The 15,890-nt window shown below is 38.0% G+C and overlaps 1 protein-coding gene across 2 annotated transcripts in view; it reads left to right on the top strand.

Annotated features, from left to right (window-relative positions):
* The window catches only part of LOC126162395 (dolichyl-diphosphooligosaccharide--protein glycosyltransferase subunit STT3A), a 109,746-nt gene extending 97,460 nt beyond the window's left edge, over window positions 1-12,286 (top strand). For both annotated transcript variants that reach the window (XM_049918873.1, XM_049918874.1), the window contains exons 11-14: window positions 3,896-4,084; window positions 4,555-4,774; window positions 4,971-5,159; window positions 11,540-12,286. In XM_049918873.1, the coding sequence (XP_049774830.1) occupies window positions 3,896-4,084; window positions 4,555-4,774; window positions 4,971-5,159; window positions 11,540-11,685 (744 nt within the window). In that variant the 3' untranslated portion in view covers window positions 11,686-12,286. The remainder of the gene's footprint in view (window positions 1-3,895; window positions 4,085-4,554; window positions 4,775-4,970; window positions 5,160-11,539) is intronic.
* The last annotated feature ends 3,604 nt before the right edge of the window (window positions 12,287-15,890 follow it).

Raw genomic sequence — 15,890 nt, 5'->3', positions numbered from 1 at the left:
CCCGAATCTAAGCCGCACCTGAAATTTGAGACTCTAAATTCAAGGGAGAGAAAAGTTTTAGGCCGCACCTCCAAATCGAAACAAAGTTGGTCCATTGTAATATGAGACACAATTTAGGTCGAATGAATGACGATACAGCTACAGTAGTTTGGTTCGAGTCGTGAGCTTAGCAGTTAAGCTTTACCAGGTAGCCATTGGTATGCGTCAGGCCCGTATTTATACGGGTACCCTTCCTTTTTCACGTGCTTCGTCTGTTTTGAATCGATTGCTTATTTTTCTTTGATCTGATAAGTGCTGTTCTCTTTGTTATAGGTGTTAACGTCACTCTAAGCTGAAAATGCGTTGCTGTACTGTGTCGTGCATTGTTTGTCGCATTCTGATAATGTGTGTTCACGACCTGTCGCCGATCGCGGGATGGCTTGCTTTTGTGCGCGCTACCGCCGCTTACGATAAAAAAAAAGAGAGAGGAATTGTCTCATTAGCGAAACAATCGCAAGAGACTGGTATTTGTTGTTACTTACACTGCTGCTTTCTTTGATAATGATCAACAAGAACCAAATAATAGACTGCATATGATGATGATCTGAACGAGAGTTTAGCTAAAATTTTTCGCCATTTGAAAATCTTTGCAGACGCCTCTTTTGTACATTACATTCTGCACAGAAATTAGTCATCTTAGATTTAAAAATCTAGTAAATTGCCGTGCTTCATTTCTGACCGTATCACTATTAGGCATAAGAATAATACGAATATAAACATGACATGATATGTCTATTCTTCCGGGTTTGCTGTTGTCTCACTCTAGTTTCGAACTTTATTAGGTAGACAGGATTTAAATGAGATAGCAGCAAACACAAAAGAATACATGACAAAATGTTTATCTTCGTATTATTCTTATGGTGAAGAGAATACTGCATGTGATTCTCAATTCATAAAAGTTCCTATTAGCAACCATATCTTCTCACAGGTAGGAAAAAATTCAGAACGTAGAGTTGGCCATATTGACAAACATCCCAAACAGTCTTGCCAGTCGGATTTTCATAGTACATTGAAATGCTGCTACATTCGAAGATTAACAATACGGAATTTGTATTTACTTCGTTGGATAATATATGAAAATGCAGTGGTCGAAACTCGGGGCGGAGAAAAAAACTCATCTTCCACCTTTTTTTAATTTATTTACTGACTCAGAGGTTTTGGCGCCAGTATTTATCTTTGTGCCTGCAAAGCGTGCCTGTGTAGCGCTACATATATTCGACGGCAGAAGTTAGTTGTGGCGGCACCTACCACCATTTTTCAGAACTTGCGCTTATTTTGCACTCGATTCTAAGCCACAGGTGGTTTTTTGGATTACAAAAACCGGAAAAAAAAGTGCAGCTTAGATTCGAGTAAATCCGGTATACGCAATGTTAACAAATTTCTCTTCTTCAGAAATGCTTTTCTTGCCATAGCCAGTCTACATCCGACCACCACGTTGTTTTGCTCCCCAAATAGCAAAACTCATTTACTACTTTGTCTTATTTCCTAATCTAATATCCACATCATCATCTGATTTAATTCAACTACATTCCATTATCTTTGTTTTGTTTTTGTTGATCTTCATCTTATTTCCTCCTTTCAAGGCACTGTCCATTCTGTTCAGTTGCTCTTCCAGGTCCATTGCTGTCTCTGGCAGAATTACAATGTCATCCGGAAACCTCAAAGTTTTTATTTCTTCTTTGTGGATTTTAATTTGTACTCCAAATTTTTCTTTTGTTCCCTTTACTTCATGCTCAATATACAGATTGAATAACATTGGGCATAGGCTAGAACCCTTTCTCATTCCCTTCTCAACCACTGCTTCCCTTTCATGCCCCTCAACTCTTATGACTGACGTTTAGTTTCTGTAGAAATCGTAGATAGCCTTTCGCTCACTGTATTTTACACCTGCTGTCTTTGTCATTCGAAAGTGAGTATTCCAGTCAACATTGTAAAAACCTTTCTCTGTCGTATAGGATTAGTCATAGGGTCAGTATTGCCTCGTGTGTTCCAACATCTCCACGGAATTCAAACTTATCTTTCCTAAGGTCGGCTTCTACCACTTTTTCCATTGGTCTGTAAAGAATGTGTGTTAGTGTTTTGCAACCATGAGTTATTGAACAGATAGTTTGATAATTCTCATACCTCTGAACACCTGCTTTCTTTGGGATTGGAATTATTACATTCTTCTTGAAGTCTGAGGGTATTTCGCCCGTCTATACATCTTGCTCACCAGGTGATAGAGTTTTGTCAGGGCTGGCTCTCCCAAGCCTATCAGTAATTCTAATGGAATGTTGTCTGCTCCCGGGGCCTTGTTTCAACTTAGGTCTTTCAGTGCTCTTCCATTTCCATAGTATTGCCCTGAAGTACATCACCCTTGTATAGACCTTCTATAACTCCTTCGACCTTTCTGCTTTCCCTTCTTTGCTTTGGACTGGTTTTTCATTTGAGCTCTTGATATTCATACAAGTGTTTCTCTTTTCTCCGAAGGTATCTTTAATTTTCCTGTAGGCAGTATCTATCTTACCGCTATTGATATATGCCTCTACATCTTTACATTTGTCCTCTAGCCATCCCTGCTTAGCCATTTTGCGCTTCCTGTCGATCTCATTTTTACGACGTTTGTATTCCTTTTTGCCTGCTTCATTTACTGCATTTTTATATTTTCTCCTTTCATCAATTTAATTAAATATCTCTTCTTTTACACAAGGATTTTACAAACTCTCATCTTTTTACCTACTTGATCCTATGCTGCCTTCACTATTTCATCTCTCTACACTATCCATTCTTCTTCTATTGTATTTCTTCGCCCTGTTCTTGTCAGTCACTAATACTCTCTCTGAAACTCTCTATAACCTCTGGTTCTTTCAGTTTATCCAGGTCCCATCTCCTTAAATTCCTACCTTTTTGCAATTTCTTCAGTTTTAATCTACAGTTCATAACCAATAGATAGCGGTCAGAGTCCACATCTCCCCCTGAAAATGTCTTACGTAAATCGTAAGACATTTTCAGTGGGAGATGTGGACTCTGACCGCTATCTATTGGTTATGAACTGTAGATTAAAACTGAAGAAATTTCAAAAACCTGGTTGCTTTTCATGACATATCAAGAAGAATTTTTTAATTTGTCAGCTGATATAAATTGTGGCTACAGTTCTGAGCAGTTTCCCTTTTTTTTTCCACGTAATTTTGGTGCAAACATTTCTGAATTCAGTTGGTGTCTGTTTGGTAGTGATAAGTTTATTTTGGAAGTAACGAAATCAGCATTTGTTTTCTTGTTTTCCCTTTCCTTGGCAGAGTTGTAACATTTTGACAAATATTGTTGCCAATTTTCGAGTTGAATTGTCAAGAAAATGTAGTAATATTAACTGAAAACTGAACTTTGTGCTAACACTTTGTAAATATATTCAGTGTGCGACAGTTGTGTGTGTAATATCAAGTTTAAAGAGATCTCTGTGAAATGCAGCAGTAGAAGAAAATTATGTTAGGAATGTTAGTCACATATCTTGTTAGGCTGAATTCATGCAATAATTTTGAGATTGGAGTTATATAAGATTTACAGTACCATAGGTACCATAGTAATTAAGCAGTTGGTAAGTTGATCACACTGCCTTTTATCAAGTTTCACTTCTTCGCGTGGTTCAGATTTCACTTCTTCGCATGGTTCAGATTTATAGTCTCCAATTCTACTTCAAAATAGTTAATGAGACGCTCATACAAACAATTTGTCACACATCTATTATAGTTGTAATGTAGTGTGTCAGTATTTTGGTTCTTTTATGATAATTGTTAATGAAATACAATTCATAAACCAATAAACTTAGGAAGCTGTACCTACCCCTTTAATAGAACAAAGTGTTGTTTATTCTCCTTTACAGATCGCCACTGTTTTCGTTTGTGTGATGTCATTTCTGCTTGTTTCCTATACATTTCACTGTACATGGGTGACATCTGAGGCATATAGCAGCCCAAGTATTGTGTTGTCAGCACGATCACATGATGGCTCACGCATAATATTTGATGACTTCAGAGAGGCATACTATTGGTTGAGGATGAATACTCCAGAGGTTAGGTCATATCTATACAAACATTGCTTAATTTTTATTGTTTATTACTTTAGATTACCACTTAATAAATGTTACAGGTATTTATCCTGACACTTCATATAAAGATGAAATTAGTGAAACTGAAGATATCATTTTATATTTTATTGATATTTATATTTTGCCAATTTTTATTTCCACTTGATATTTCTTCAGTGAAAAAAGAGAGGTTAGCTTTTAATTTTTTCACTTTTGTTTCTACCACTTCTTAAATAAGTGATGGAATGAATGTCAAATAGGTCAGTTGTTATACTTGATGATGGTATTCTAAGTTGTTTTTGAACTGTTTGTTTTTTGGATCATTGTGTTTTACCACTCAAAAAAATCACACAAAAGTTACTTTAATACTTCAGTTCCTTTTTTTAAGCCCGTAAGTGTTACAGAGTAAGAGGCACATATTGAACAAGTATATATGTTGTGTTAAACAATTTTAGGATGCACGAGTTATGTCCTGGTGGGATTATGGATATCAGATTACAGCAATGGCTAACAGAACAATCTTAGTAGATAACAATACATGGAACAATACACACATTTCAAGAGTTGGTCAAGCCATGGCCTCATCGGAAGATAAGGCATATGAAATTATGAGGGAATTAGATGTGGATTATGTTTTAGTTATATTTGGAGGACTCACTGGATACTCTTCAGACGGTTAGTATTGTAGCACTTATTTTCACGTATGACTTTTCACCAGTTGTCGAGTACATTGGTAACTACACAATGAATTTCTGGCTTCAGGCTAAAAATTTGCATTGTTGAGAATTGCTGAATTGAGTGCTCTTATTTTTAAATGGTATGTCAGTGCTGCTTTGCGAATCACCTGTACATTCTTGATATTACTTTGCAGATATAAATAAATTTCTGTGGATGGTTCGTATTGGTGGCAGTACAGATCGTGGCAGTCACATTAAAGAATGGGATTATTATTCACCTGCAGGAGAGTTCAGAGTTGACAAAGAAGGCTCACCCACTCTGCTCAATTGCCTCATGTACAAGATGTGTTATTACCGCTTTGGACAAGTTTACACAGAAGGAGGTAGGTGGTGGTATTCTGCATTGTTGATGGCTGTGAATCTGTTACATTGGGGTGTAAGAATGTGTTTGTTTTTAGTATCACATGGAGAAAATATATGTTGGACCATTACACAATATACTGTTTCATTTGGTTCTCATTAACTTGTTAACAAAAACATGAGTGGGTTGATACGTGACATTCTTATGCTCTTTAAATGTATGGATAATTCAAATTATGAGTTTTAAAAATATATTACATTGTATCCAAACCACGACAAGTTCAAAAAAATTCTTGAACTTTTATAATTTTCACCTAGTGGGCACATTCTGATGAACTAGGTGCTTTTCGGCTCCAACCAACAAGTTTTGTCATGTAAGTTATCAATGTTAGACCCCAGTCGGCACTAATGAGTAAAATTCTCCTTTAAATTTGGCAGAAATACTACAGGAACGCATTATATTAAATATGTAGTGATGTGAGGAATGTACCAAGAACTGAGGGACTTATTCCAAAAAAAAATTCACAGTTTAACTAGGCTGAATAATTGGAAGATTAGCATTTTTTTTATTGATGGTCGTGTTGATGAAGAGTGTCAATTACTTGTTAGATAATTTGTGGGGAATGCATCTGGTGGTATAGCAAAAGTTTCTTCCACAACTAATAATGAAGGCCTTTTGTAGAGTGTAAGTGTCTGAAAGACAGAACTGCCAAATAACTATAGTCACAGTAGCAGCAATTAGTGAAGAAGCAAAACTTATTAGTTTGGATAGCACAAAGGATGACAAATAAAATGTATTTGGGCATATTTGTCACAACTTAAAGAAGCATGGTAAATAAGAAGTGTAAGTACATCAACAGGGTGTATATGACCTGGGAGATCCAGGAAAAACCTGGGAGTTTTTCATAGTTCCAGTTTTCAGTTCAATTTTTGTAATTTTCAAAGGTAACAACCGATACTCTAACAAAGGCTATTACTGTATCCTGCTACTGCAGAATAATACTGCAGTAATAAAACGTGTAAGAGAAAAAACGAAAATAAAACTTAAATTGCAAGGAAATACGCCATATTCAAGAACAAAACACAGTGTTCGTAAAAGTGTCTGCCACCAGCAAAATGTGTCAAACGCTTTAGGAAGACTGTGCAATGCTTCATAACAACAAACTGCTTCCGATGAGCGTGACGTCACAACTGTTTACGTTAGATTCGTTTTAGCAGTTACGAGTGGGCTCATGCGCATGTACAGTTGAGTCACGTGTAAGTAGTACCTTTTCCCGTTTCTGGCTGCAGAAATGGGGCTGTTGGTTGTGTAAGCAGTCCCAGCGAGCAGCTAGATGCTACTGGAAAAATTTTACTGGCGCATCCAAGCTGCCAGATTCACGCATGCGCATCAGGCCCAGATCTTGGAGGGCGGCATTCTCGGAGGGTGAGGGGGGGGGGGGGGGGGGGCTTGTTTCACAAAGCGCCTAGCATTCAGCACACGTTGGTCTATCGATTATTCATATGATTTTGAAATGCATCCCTGTTGGTTTTTGAACTCATTCGAAGTTGATTTCTGAATGAATCACGAGTTGATTTTTGAATGCGTGTATAGTGTACTTGATGTCTCCGTCAGGAGAATCCTCATCGTATCTAGAAATAAACTTTCCTGAAGACAAAAAGGGTATGAGCTGAGCGGAGTAAAGCCGGACGGATGAATGTTAATCGCTGTCTGATTACACAGTTGATTGGGTTTGCGTATGATCAGCCTAAAATCTGTAGATTTAGACTAGCAGAGTGGAAATAACGACTAACAGTAGTAACAGGTAAGAAATATTACGTATTATATTCTCGGTCTATCCAAGAAAAATGAAATTTTGACAAAATTATTGGCCAGATCATAACACTAATGAGGGCCAGTTGTACAGTCCCCGGCTAGTAGCCGCTAAGTTCTGCTCTGGAAGCAGCGTGGGAAACACGTTGTACGAACATGCACCAAGTCCGAACTGGAGAATAATCGTGGGATAACTAAACCGGTGTTTCTGGCAGGGTTAGTGAAGTTAACCTGCGAATATTTACAGAATTAGTGATGACAAGATTGTTCGTTAGAATGAGGACGGAAAAGAAATGGGGATATCACACAAATTATTGGAGAATGTGACTATTCTGAATTTATATAAAAATTTTGTACTACTACTTTTCCATCTCGTGCTTGAGAAACTGGAGCATATGAATGAAATGTGAAACTATTTCATAATATAAAGCTTTTTGCTTGTACTAGGCCTAGTAGACATTTGATATCGGTACTTCGTGAATTATATTCTGTCGAGATATAACAATGAACATTTGTGCCAAAACAGTCTCATTTATTTGGTGTGTGTTAAAATTGCTGCAATATTAGAAAGGCCTATTTTGTTTTATCTAGCAAACAGCGACAAAATAGACATAATCAGATCGAGAAACCACACCAGTTTTGGGTACTATATGTATTAACAGCTTTTTGTGTATTAGACGACGACATTTCGATTTTGCATGTAGCAAAATGTTTGACGAACTTTGATGGGGTAATAGATCCTTTCGCTTAAAGGGAAGCATCCCATGCAAAGCTGTAGTACGATTAGAGAGGAAAAATGGAAGGAGCTGAGGATTGAAGAAATATGTACCGTCTTGCTTGTCTCTTGTCTTTACTGGTTTTATGTACCCTATACTTAATTTTACGTCACCCAAAACTGCAAGTTGTTAGCTAATAGACAATAAAGACTGAAAATTTTTTTAAGAGTTCTTTTCTCCCGGTTACAAATAATCCCATCTAATTACGAGGTTTTTTTTTTTTTAAGAGGGGGAGGCTGTCAAACCAGCTGACCGGCAGGAGGAGAGGCACCACACGACAGTTTAAATATAGTTTGATGGCATCCATTACAAAATATACACATTTCAATTCCACAAAGCGAAATACAGTGATGTGCGATAGAGGAATGCTGTGTGAAGAGGTGTGGCACCTCACTTTGGCACACTTAAGACCAAGTAACATGTCTTCCATTTCTTCGAACACATATGTTAAATGTAAAGTGTGCGCTACGAAATAAAAATAATGTTGAAAATTCAATTGTTTTGATGACCTATCTCAAATGCTTGGGAGGGGGGATAGTCTCCACGTGTCCCACATTTACATTTAGTGATTTTGCTGTTTCCTCTTTGTTTACTGGTCTCACTTCAAATGAAAATGGATTTCTGTGGCCGGGAGCTATCAAATGAATTAAAATACATTCATATAACTACGGCGAGCTGAAATATTTTATTAGTTTCAGATTTGATTTTACTCTCACCTTTCTGACAGTTAAGTATTAATCGCTTTGCCGAACAATGAAGTAATTTTTGTCGGTTTGCTAAAGAAATTTCGCTTTTATTAATCTTTTCCGCAGAGGCAATCAACTTATTTGAAACAAAGTGTTTAATTCCACACAGTTGGCTAGCTTCAACTGTTTGCTGCATTTCAAGTGCACAATTTCATCTTCTAGCACATATGGCATTATCCCTTAATAAAGAACCAACATGAAATAATACAGTACTGGCGTTCCAAGAAAATTTACATCCCGAAAAACACACTCAAAAGCATATCATCAGGTGGAGGCCTACTTCATTGGGAATTTGGACGTACAAATGTGTTCTTTAAGTATGCACTTTAACTAGGCACATTTTAGTATTGCTCATGAAATTCTGATGTCTGATGTCTTGTTTCTTTTATGACATAATGTAAGATCATCTAATGTTCTACACGTACAAACATACGGGCTTCCTACGTCATTGTAGCTGCACAAGCAGTGCAGTGCCTGTCATCTAGCAACTGCTGAAACAAACCTATTTGTAAAAGGTTGCAGGAAAATATTGTGAATGGTGGTTTGAAAAAGTTACTTTCAAATTAAATTTCCTTTTATGAAAGTTGAACTATGTGCGAGAATATACGGTGAATTTCTTAAATCACAGATCGGGTGACTCTAATTGAAAAATTAACTCTTTGATGACGAGCCATTTATATGAATTTTTAGCCCAGAGGATCAGACGTTTCTATGTTGTTATTAAAAATTTTCCTGGCACATTTGTGTGATATATCTTAAAGTGTAACACGCGCAAAAATGATCAGCATTATATGTGAAAGCTTAGCTTCTTTTGCAGACCTTAGAGACCAATATTATATGTGAAAACTTTGCTTTTCTTGTAGCAACACTATTTATATTAATTTAAATCATTAACTTTTCCTGTTTGTGTGTTTGCGCTACTCAACAGTGATGTTGCTATTGACTGACTACATCACATGTTCTATGCTCTGAATATCCACTGTCATCGGGTGGCGAGATCACATGACATGAGCTGACTGGCTGCTGTTACTTGGAAAGTAACTTTCAGTGTTTGGTAGAATTTGTATTTATACTTTTGTAATATGAAAATATGCAGTGCACGGGTTGCTGCACTTAAAAAAATCGTTTCAAAACCTGTTTTTTTTTTTTAATTCCTCTCCCCCCGCCCAACGTCCGCCCCCCCCCCCCCCCCCCATTTTATTTTCTAAAGTGCTGGGAAATTATACACCCATGTATAAAACCATATCTATCTAAGGATTGATAAGTTTTAAAGTTTGAAGGTAAAATATACTGTCCTCTGCGGTACACAAACACCTGCGTTGCAGTGAGAGAGAAAAATCTTATGTTCTGTTAACAGGAGAAAATTATAACCATAGATATAGTCATGGAACCTTTTTAAAGCCAAAAAAGAAAAAAAAAAAAGCTTCCTTTTCAAATTGACTGTAGTTTCATTGTCAGAGTCTTGGACACAACAGCAGTTGGTCATTCCACATCATTAACTTTATGGGAGATAACTGCTCCCAGCCCGTAGTCTGATGCATCCACTGCTACAATGGGCAACTTATGAGGGTAGTAGGTGATTGAACAAGTGATTTTAGTAAGTGCCTGCTTCAGTTTGTGAAATGAACTGTTATCCATCATATTTCCAGTGCCACTTCACATTCGTGCCTAATAAACAGTGCAACAGTTCCGTAGTGGGTTCAGCGTAAGGAATAGATTTATATAATAGTATAATTTATAATGATATTATATATTATTTGGATGAGAACTGATTTGAGTTGCTTCACATCCATGAGGGGTTTAAAGGTTTGAATGGCCTTGACAAACTTTGCTGTGGACTTGATAACTGCAACACTTAGGATAACTAAATCTGTCTGCTTCAGTATTGTGTGAGAGATCTACTGGAGCCATCCCCATGTCAGTGGTGTCATCCAGATAACTACTGGTCCAGGGACACCGCTTAGTAAGTGCTCCAAATACCATTGAAATACCGCAGAGGAACTGGAGGTCCCATACAGTAAACAGTTGTGTGAAGCTAAGCCAAATGGTGTGATGATCACCAAATCGTGTTTTGCCTGTTTATCCTAGAGTAACTACAGATATGCTTCTTTGAGATATTTTTTGCAAAAATCAAGTGTGGCTTTATCCTTCACTTCGGGGACTGGGTATGTATCCACAACCATTTGTACATTGGCAGTGGATTTAAAATCATGGTAGACACGGAGAGACCCATCTGGTATTTCTACCAGCACAATTGATCTTCTCACTTTGACAAATTTTGCTGCTGCTGAAGAATTCAGTGTAATGTGCACTTCGTAGTCCCTGACACGTGTTGTCTTGCCATCAAACATAGTTGCATATTTCTGTAAGAAGCTCATAAGGTGCATGTGGGGTACTATGATACCCTCACCTAATTGACTGAGTTGTATATCTGCAGACCCATCTAGGAGAATAGATGAGGATCCAAAATATTACTTGCATCCTGTGATTGGACTACCAACAACTTTTTGTGACCATATCCTTATACCAAACAGTACAGAGTTGACCATGACAGCTATCCAATCTTTATTTTAACGGGTCAGCTTATATGGAATGGTCGGAACAGTGGTATGTCTAACCATCAGTATCTTTGAAAAGTGATAATCGTTGCAAAAGATGCTGTACCAATCTGGAAAGTGATGGCTGCTCAATTGATTGACACCTCCACATTTGAAGTTCATATGAAACAGGGTAAAATTGCATGAACCTGAAAGTCGTTAGAACCCGAACCTTCCTGTTCAGGTTCAAAGTCCAGACCATCATCAGTAAAATCTGTGCCATTCACTTTTCAAAAAGAACAATTCTCATGCTAAACTGTCTGCGGCTATGTCATTTGATAATTCTTGTAAGAAGATGATGATGATGATAAAATGTAGAATGGAAAGTATCTTTTAAGTCATTTCAGTGACTAATTCAAAAATGTTCTTTCTGATAAACTTACCTGTACTTCGGTTAAAATGTGTATTCATTGTGTTATTTATTAATATCTTATACCAAAAAAATAAATGATTTTCATTTGTATTTCACAGGAAAGCCACCTGGATATGACCGGGTAAGGAGTGCAGAAATTGGCAACAAAGACTTTGAACTAGATGTTTTAGAAGAAGCCTACACAACAGAGCATTGGCTAGTGCGAATATATAAAGTGAAAGACTTGCGTAACAGAGGAGTGTAAATAGGTCAACTATGAACTGTAATTTGTGCCAATTACTGATAACAGATTACCTTCAGAAATACACCTCCTGTACGTCCTCAGGCCTGATTTCCTGTCACAAAGAGACTGCCGCAGACGAGTACAAATTGCTCTGCAAATGTAGCTTTAATATATGTTCCTATGTGGAATTACTGATGTGTGAGATAACCAACTGTAGTAACATTTCATATCATTAGTGAGGTTGTCTTTCTTAATACTGTGTGTATTTGTTTAACATCAGTTTGTCAGGTCATCAAATTAGCATGTGTACTTTGTTTACATTCCATTTTCAGGTTAAGTGTGGTAGTACATGGAAAAAGGCATGTGTTTTTACTTGATAGTATGTACAGGCTTGATGTGTGCTGGGCAATTGGTATTTCTGTTGTAACTCTGGTTTGTTGGATGCTTGTCAGTCACCTTTATTTAAGGTGAATAGAATTAAATACTGGGGGTTACTGTCAGTGATTTTGTGAATAAAGCTGTAATAAATTCATTGGCCAAAGTGGTAAATCACTGGTAGGTTAACAATGCACAAGTTTATACGTTATGTTAACATCACAAATAAATTAAAAACTACATTTTATTTTTACAGTAAGCTATTTCTTGTGTAGAACTGAGACCCTATCTAAGCACCTGAAAATATTAACATGTTCTTGCTGATGCATACCACCAAAGGCTTTTGCTCAACTCCTCCATTGAGTGGTATGTAACACCAGTGGCTCACACTGGAGTCCTCCTCCAAGCAGCAAGTACCACGAGTAGCTCAGCTGGAGTCGCCCATCAGGTGGCTCATACTGGAGTCTTTCATCGGGCTGTGTGTACCACAGGAGACTCTCATCAGATGTTAAAGGGAAAAAGAGAAACTAGAAAAAATTGTCATATAGTTGAACATATAAATAATGAAAATTTAACATATATTACCCGAAAAAATATGAAAGTTATTTTATTTAATCTGAATATTATAAACATAACTAACAGAAATTCGATTGTAGACACACAATACTTCAATATTATAAGCGTAACTTATTGTTTATGTTTTCTACGCAATTTTTGAAAGCATTTCAGACTGCCGGTTGGCTGCAACAACCGTTGCAATAAGTTGTTTCACTCTTAGCTTTCCTCATGGCATAATATCTAACCCTTTTTTTATGAATAACAATATGTAACATTTTGCTTGGCATTTTTGCAGACTCTTCATTTGATACAAGAAAATGTGAAACATGTTTGAAGGTATTTGCTTTTCAATATCTAATTTTTCATTGTGGTACCCTGCTTTGATTTATATACCACACATTTGTTAATTATATAGTAATTTTTCTACACCATTTAATGGTTTCCGACATCGCACAAAGTTGTTTACTCAGTTGTCATTGCATTTTTACAAGCATAAATGTCAATATTATGATTGTAATCTTCAGACCGAGATGCTTAGTCGCATATAGGCAAGAGAGAGAGAGAGATAGAGAGAGAGAGAGAGAGAGAGAGAGAGAGAGAGACGGCAATCTCAGGCAACTGAAACTATACTAAGAGCAGCAGCACCACTGCATGATGAAAGTGGCGACTGGGTAGGTTGAGGAGGAGGATGGGGCGGGGAGGGGGAAGGATAGTGGTGGTTGCTGTGGCAGAGGCGGACAGTGAAGTGCAGCAGGTTAGACCGAGTGTGGGGTAGAGGATGGGGGGGGGGGGGGGGGGCGGAGTATTGGAAAAGGAGAGAAGTAGAAAGACTGGGTGTGATTATGGTTTGACTGCTGTATAGTGCTGGAATGGGAACAGGGAAGGGGCTGGATGGATGAGGACAGTGACTAACAAAGGTTGAGGCCAGGAGGGTTACGGGAACATAGGATGTATTGCAGTGAAAGTTCCCACCTGCGCAATTCAGAAAAGCTGTCGTCTATTGTTGCCAAAGGCCTTAATGGTCGAAAGCTTTATTTGTGACAGTCTTTTTGTTGTGCCTACCTGCGACTCAGCATCTCCACTATATGATAAGTAGCAACTTTCCTTTCCATAATATTGCTACATTCCATACTGGATTTTCCATTGTTTGAGTGTAACCTTCAGGAAGACTCAGGTTATATACACTTACACTGTACTTACATTTGCATGATATATACACACCAAAAAAAGTTCCCAGAACTCCTGAAGACAGATGTTGACTGTGGATTTGTATCACAGACACAGTCCCTTTGACTGTTCAGAGATGTCACTAAACCTGCCCAAAGATGTAAACAACCATGCATGAGCATCACCTTTTAGACGGAGGGGGTCCGACAGCTGATCAGGCTCGTGTTGTCTGTAGTTCTTGCGTCCACATTGTTACTTTCTGCCAGGAAGGGCTCTCAACAAGGGAAGACACCAGGCATCTCTGAGTGATCCAAAGCGATGTCGTTCGGACATGGGGGAGGTACAGAGAGACAGGAACTGTTGATGACATGCCTCACTCATAGGCCGTCACGTATTGGTTATGGCTCGGAGGAACCTTGACTGCAATGCCACCATGTTGAATAATGCTTTTCGTGCAACCACAGGACGTCGTGTTAAGACTCAAGCTGTGCGAAATAGGCTGCATGATGCTCAACTTCACCCCCAACGTCCATGGCGAGTCCATCTTTGCAACCACAACACCATGGAGCACGGTACAGTTGGCAACATGCCAAATGGACCGCTTAGGATTGGCGTCAAGTTCTCTTCACCGATAGTGTCGCATATGCCCTCAACCAGACAGTCGTCGGAGACGTGTTTGGAGACAACGCAGTTAGGCTGAATGACTTAGACACACTGTCCAATGAGTGCAGCAAGCTGGAGGTTCCCTTCAGTTTTGGGGTGGCATTATGTGGGGCCAACATGCACTGCTGGTGGTCATGGAAGGCACCGTAACAGCTGTAAGATACGTGAATGCCATCCTCCAACCGATAGTGCAACCATATTGGCAGCATATTGGCGAGGTATTCGTCTTCATGGACGACAATTCGCACCCCCATCATGCACATCTTGTGAATGACTTCCTTCAGGATAACGACATCGCTCGACTAGAGTGGCCAGCATGTTCTCCAGACATGAATCCTATCGAACATGCCTTGGATAGATTAAAAAGAGCTGTTTATGGACGACGTGACCCACCAACCGCTCTGAGGGATCTACGCCGAATCGCCATTGAGGAGTCAGACAATGTGGACCAACAGTGCTATGATGAACTTGTGGATAGTACCAGTGTGTACAGCAATCTGGACCACAGCCTCTGAAGGTCTCGCTGTATGGTGGTACAACATGCAATGTGTGGTTTTCATGATCAATAAAAAGTGCGGAAATGATGTTTATGTTGATCTCTATTCCAGTTTTCTGTACAGGTTCCGGTGCTCTCGGAATCGAGGTGATGCAAAGCTTTTTTTTTTTTTTTTTTTTTTTTTTTATGTGTGTATATTGGCAAAAACCAAGACATCCTCGCTTTCGTGGAAAATAAGTTTTCCAGCTTTAACAGCATTTTTGAAAGTGTCAACAGTTGCTCCTACAGTACTTCGAATTTTGTTCAATTGAGTTTCAATATTAGTTGTAGTATTATTCAAAAATGTAAAAATTTCAATATGGGTCATTTTTTGTGCATGTTTCCCTTCTGGAATAATATAGTGTAAATTTCCTGTAGTTGCATTGTGTCCATGATAAGCAGTATCCCTATAAAACCACCCATTTTGCCTCTTGTAACAGGCAGTTTGCCTCTTGGCATCTTCTTTGATTAGGTAAAGAATTTATATTGTACAGCATATTTGTTTCTTCATTTGTCATTCCCAATATATGAAGCAGTGATTAATATTTTGTATTTAAAGAAACAGAATCATTGTTATACACGTTTTCAATTAACAATTTGTCCTCTTCCAAATACTCATTTACTTCTGGACTTCTTATTTTCTGCCATTCCATTTCACCGTCATCTTATTCTAACAATGAATCAGACTTGGAATCTTCTTCCTTGTCAGTAGATTCGTTCACTTCATTAAGTAATGACTCACCTTCATTCTGCACATGAACAAAATCCGTGTCTCAAGAAGATGAGAATATTCTTTGTCTTAAGTTGTTTTCTGCTTCTGTTTACAGATTTGTCAGACAAATCACTTATTTCCATATCCATGTTACCTATTATTTAGAAAAATTAAAACAAGACAAACGCCAACCAACATTAGGCAAAGATAATAAAG

Source organism: Schistocerca cancellata, chromosome 2 (assembly GCF_023864275.1).
Source record: "Schistocerca cancellata isolate TAMUIC-IGC-003103 chromosome 2, iqSchCanc2.1, whole genome shotgun sequence".
Classification (NCBI taxonomy): domain Eukaryota; kingdom Metazoa; phylum Arthropoda; class Insecta; order Orthoptera; family Acrididae; genus Schistocerca; species Schistocerca cancellata.
This window is presented reverse-complemented; position numbering and strand designations above follow the sequence as displayed.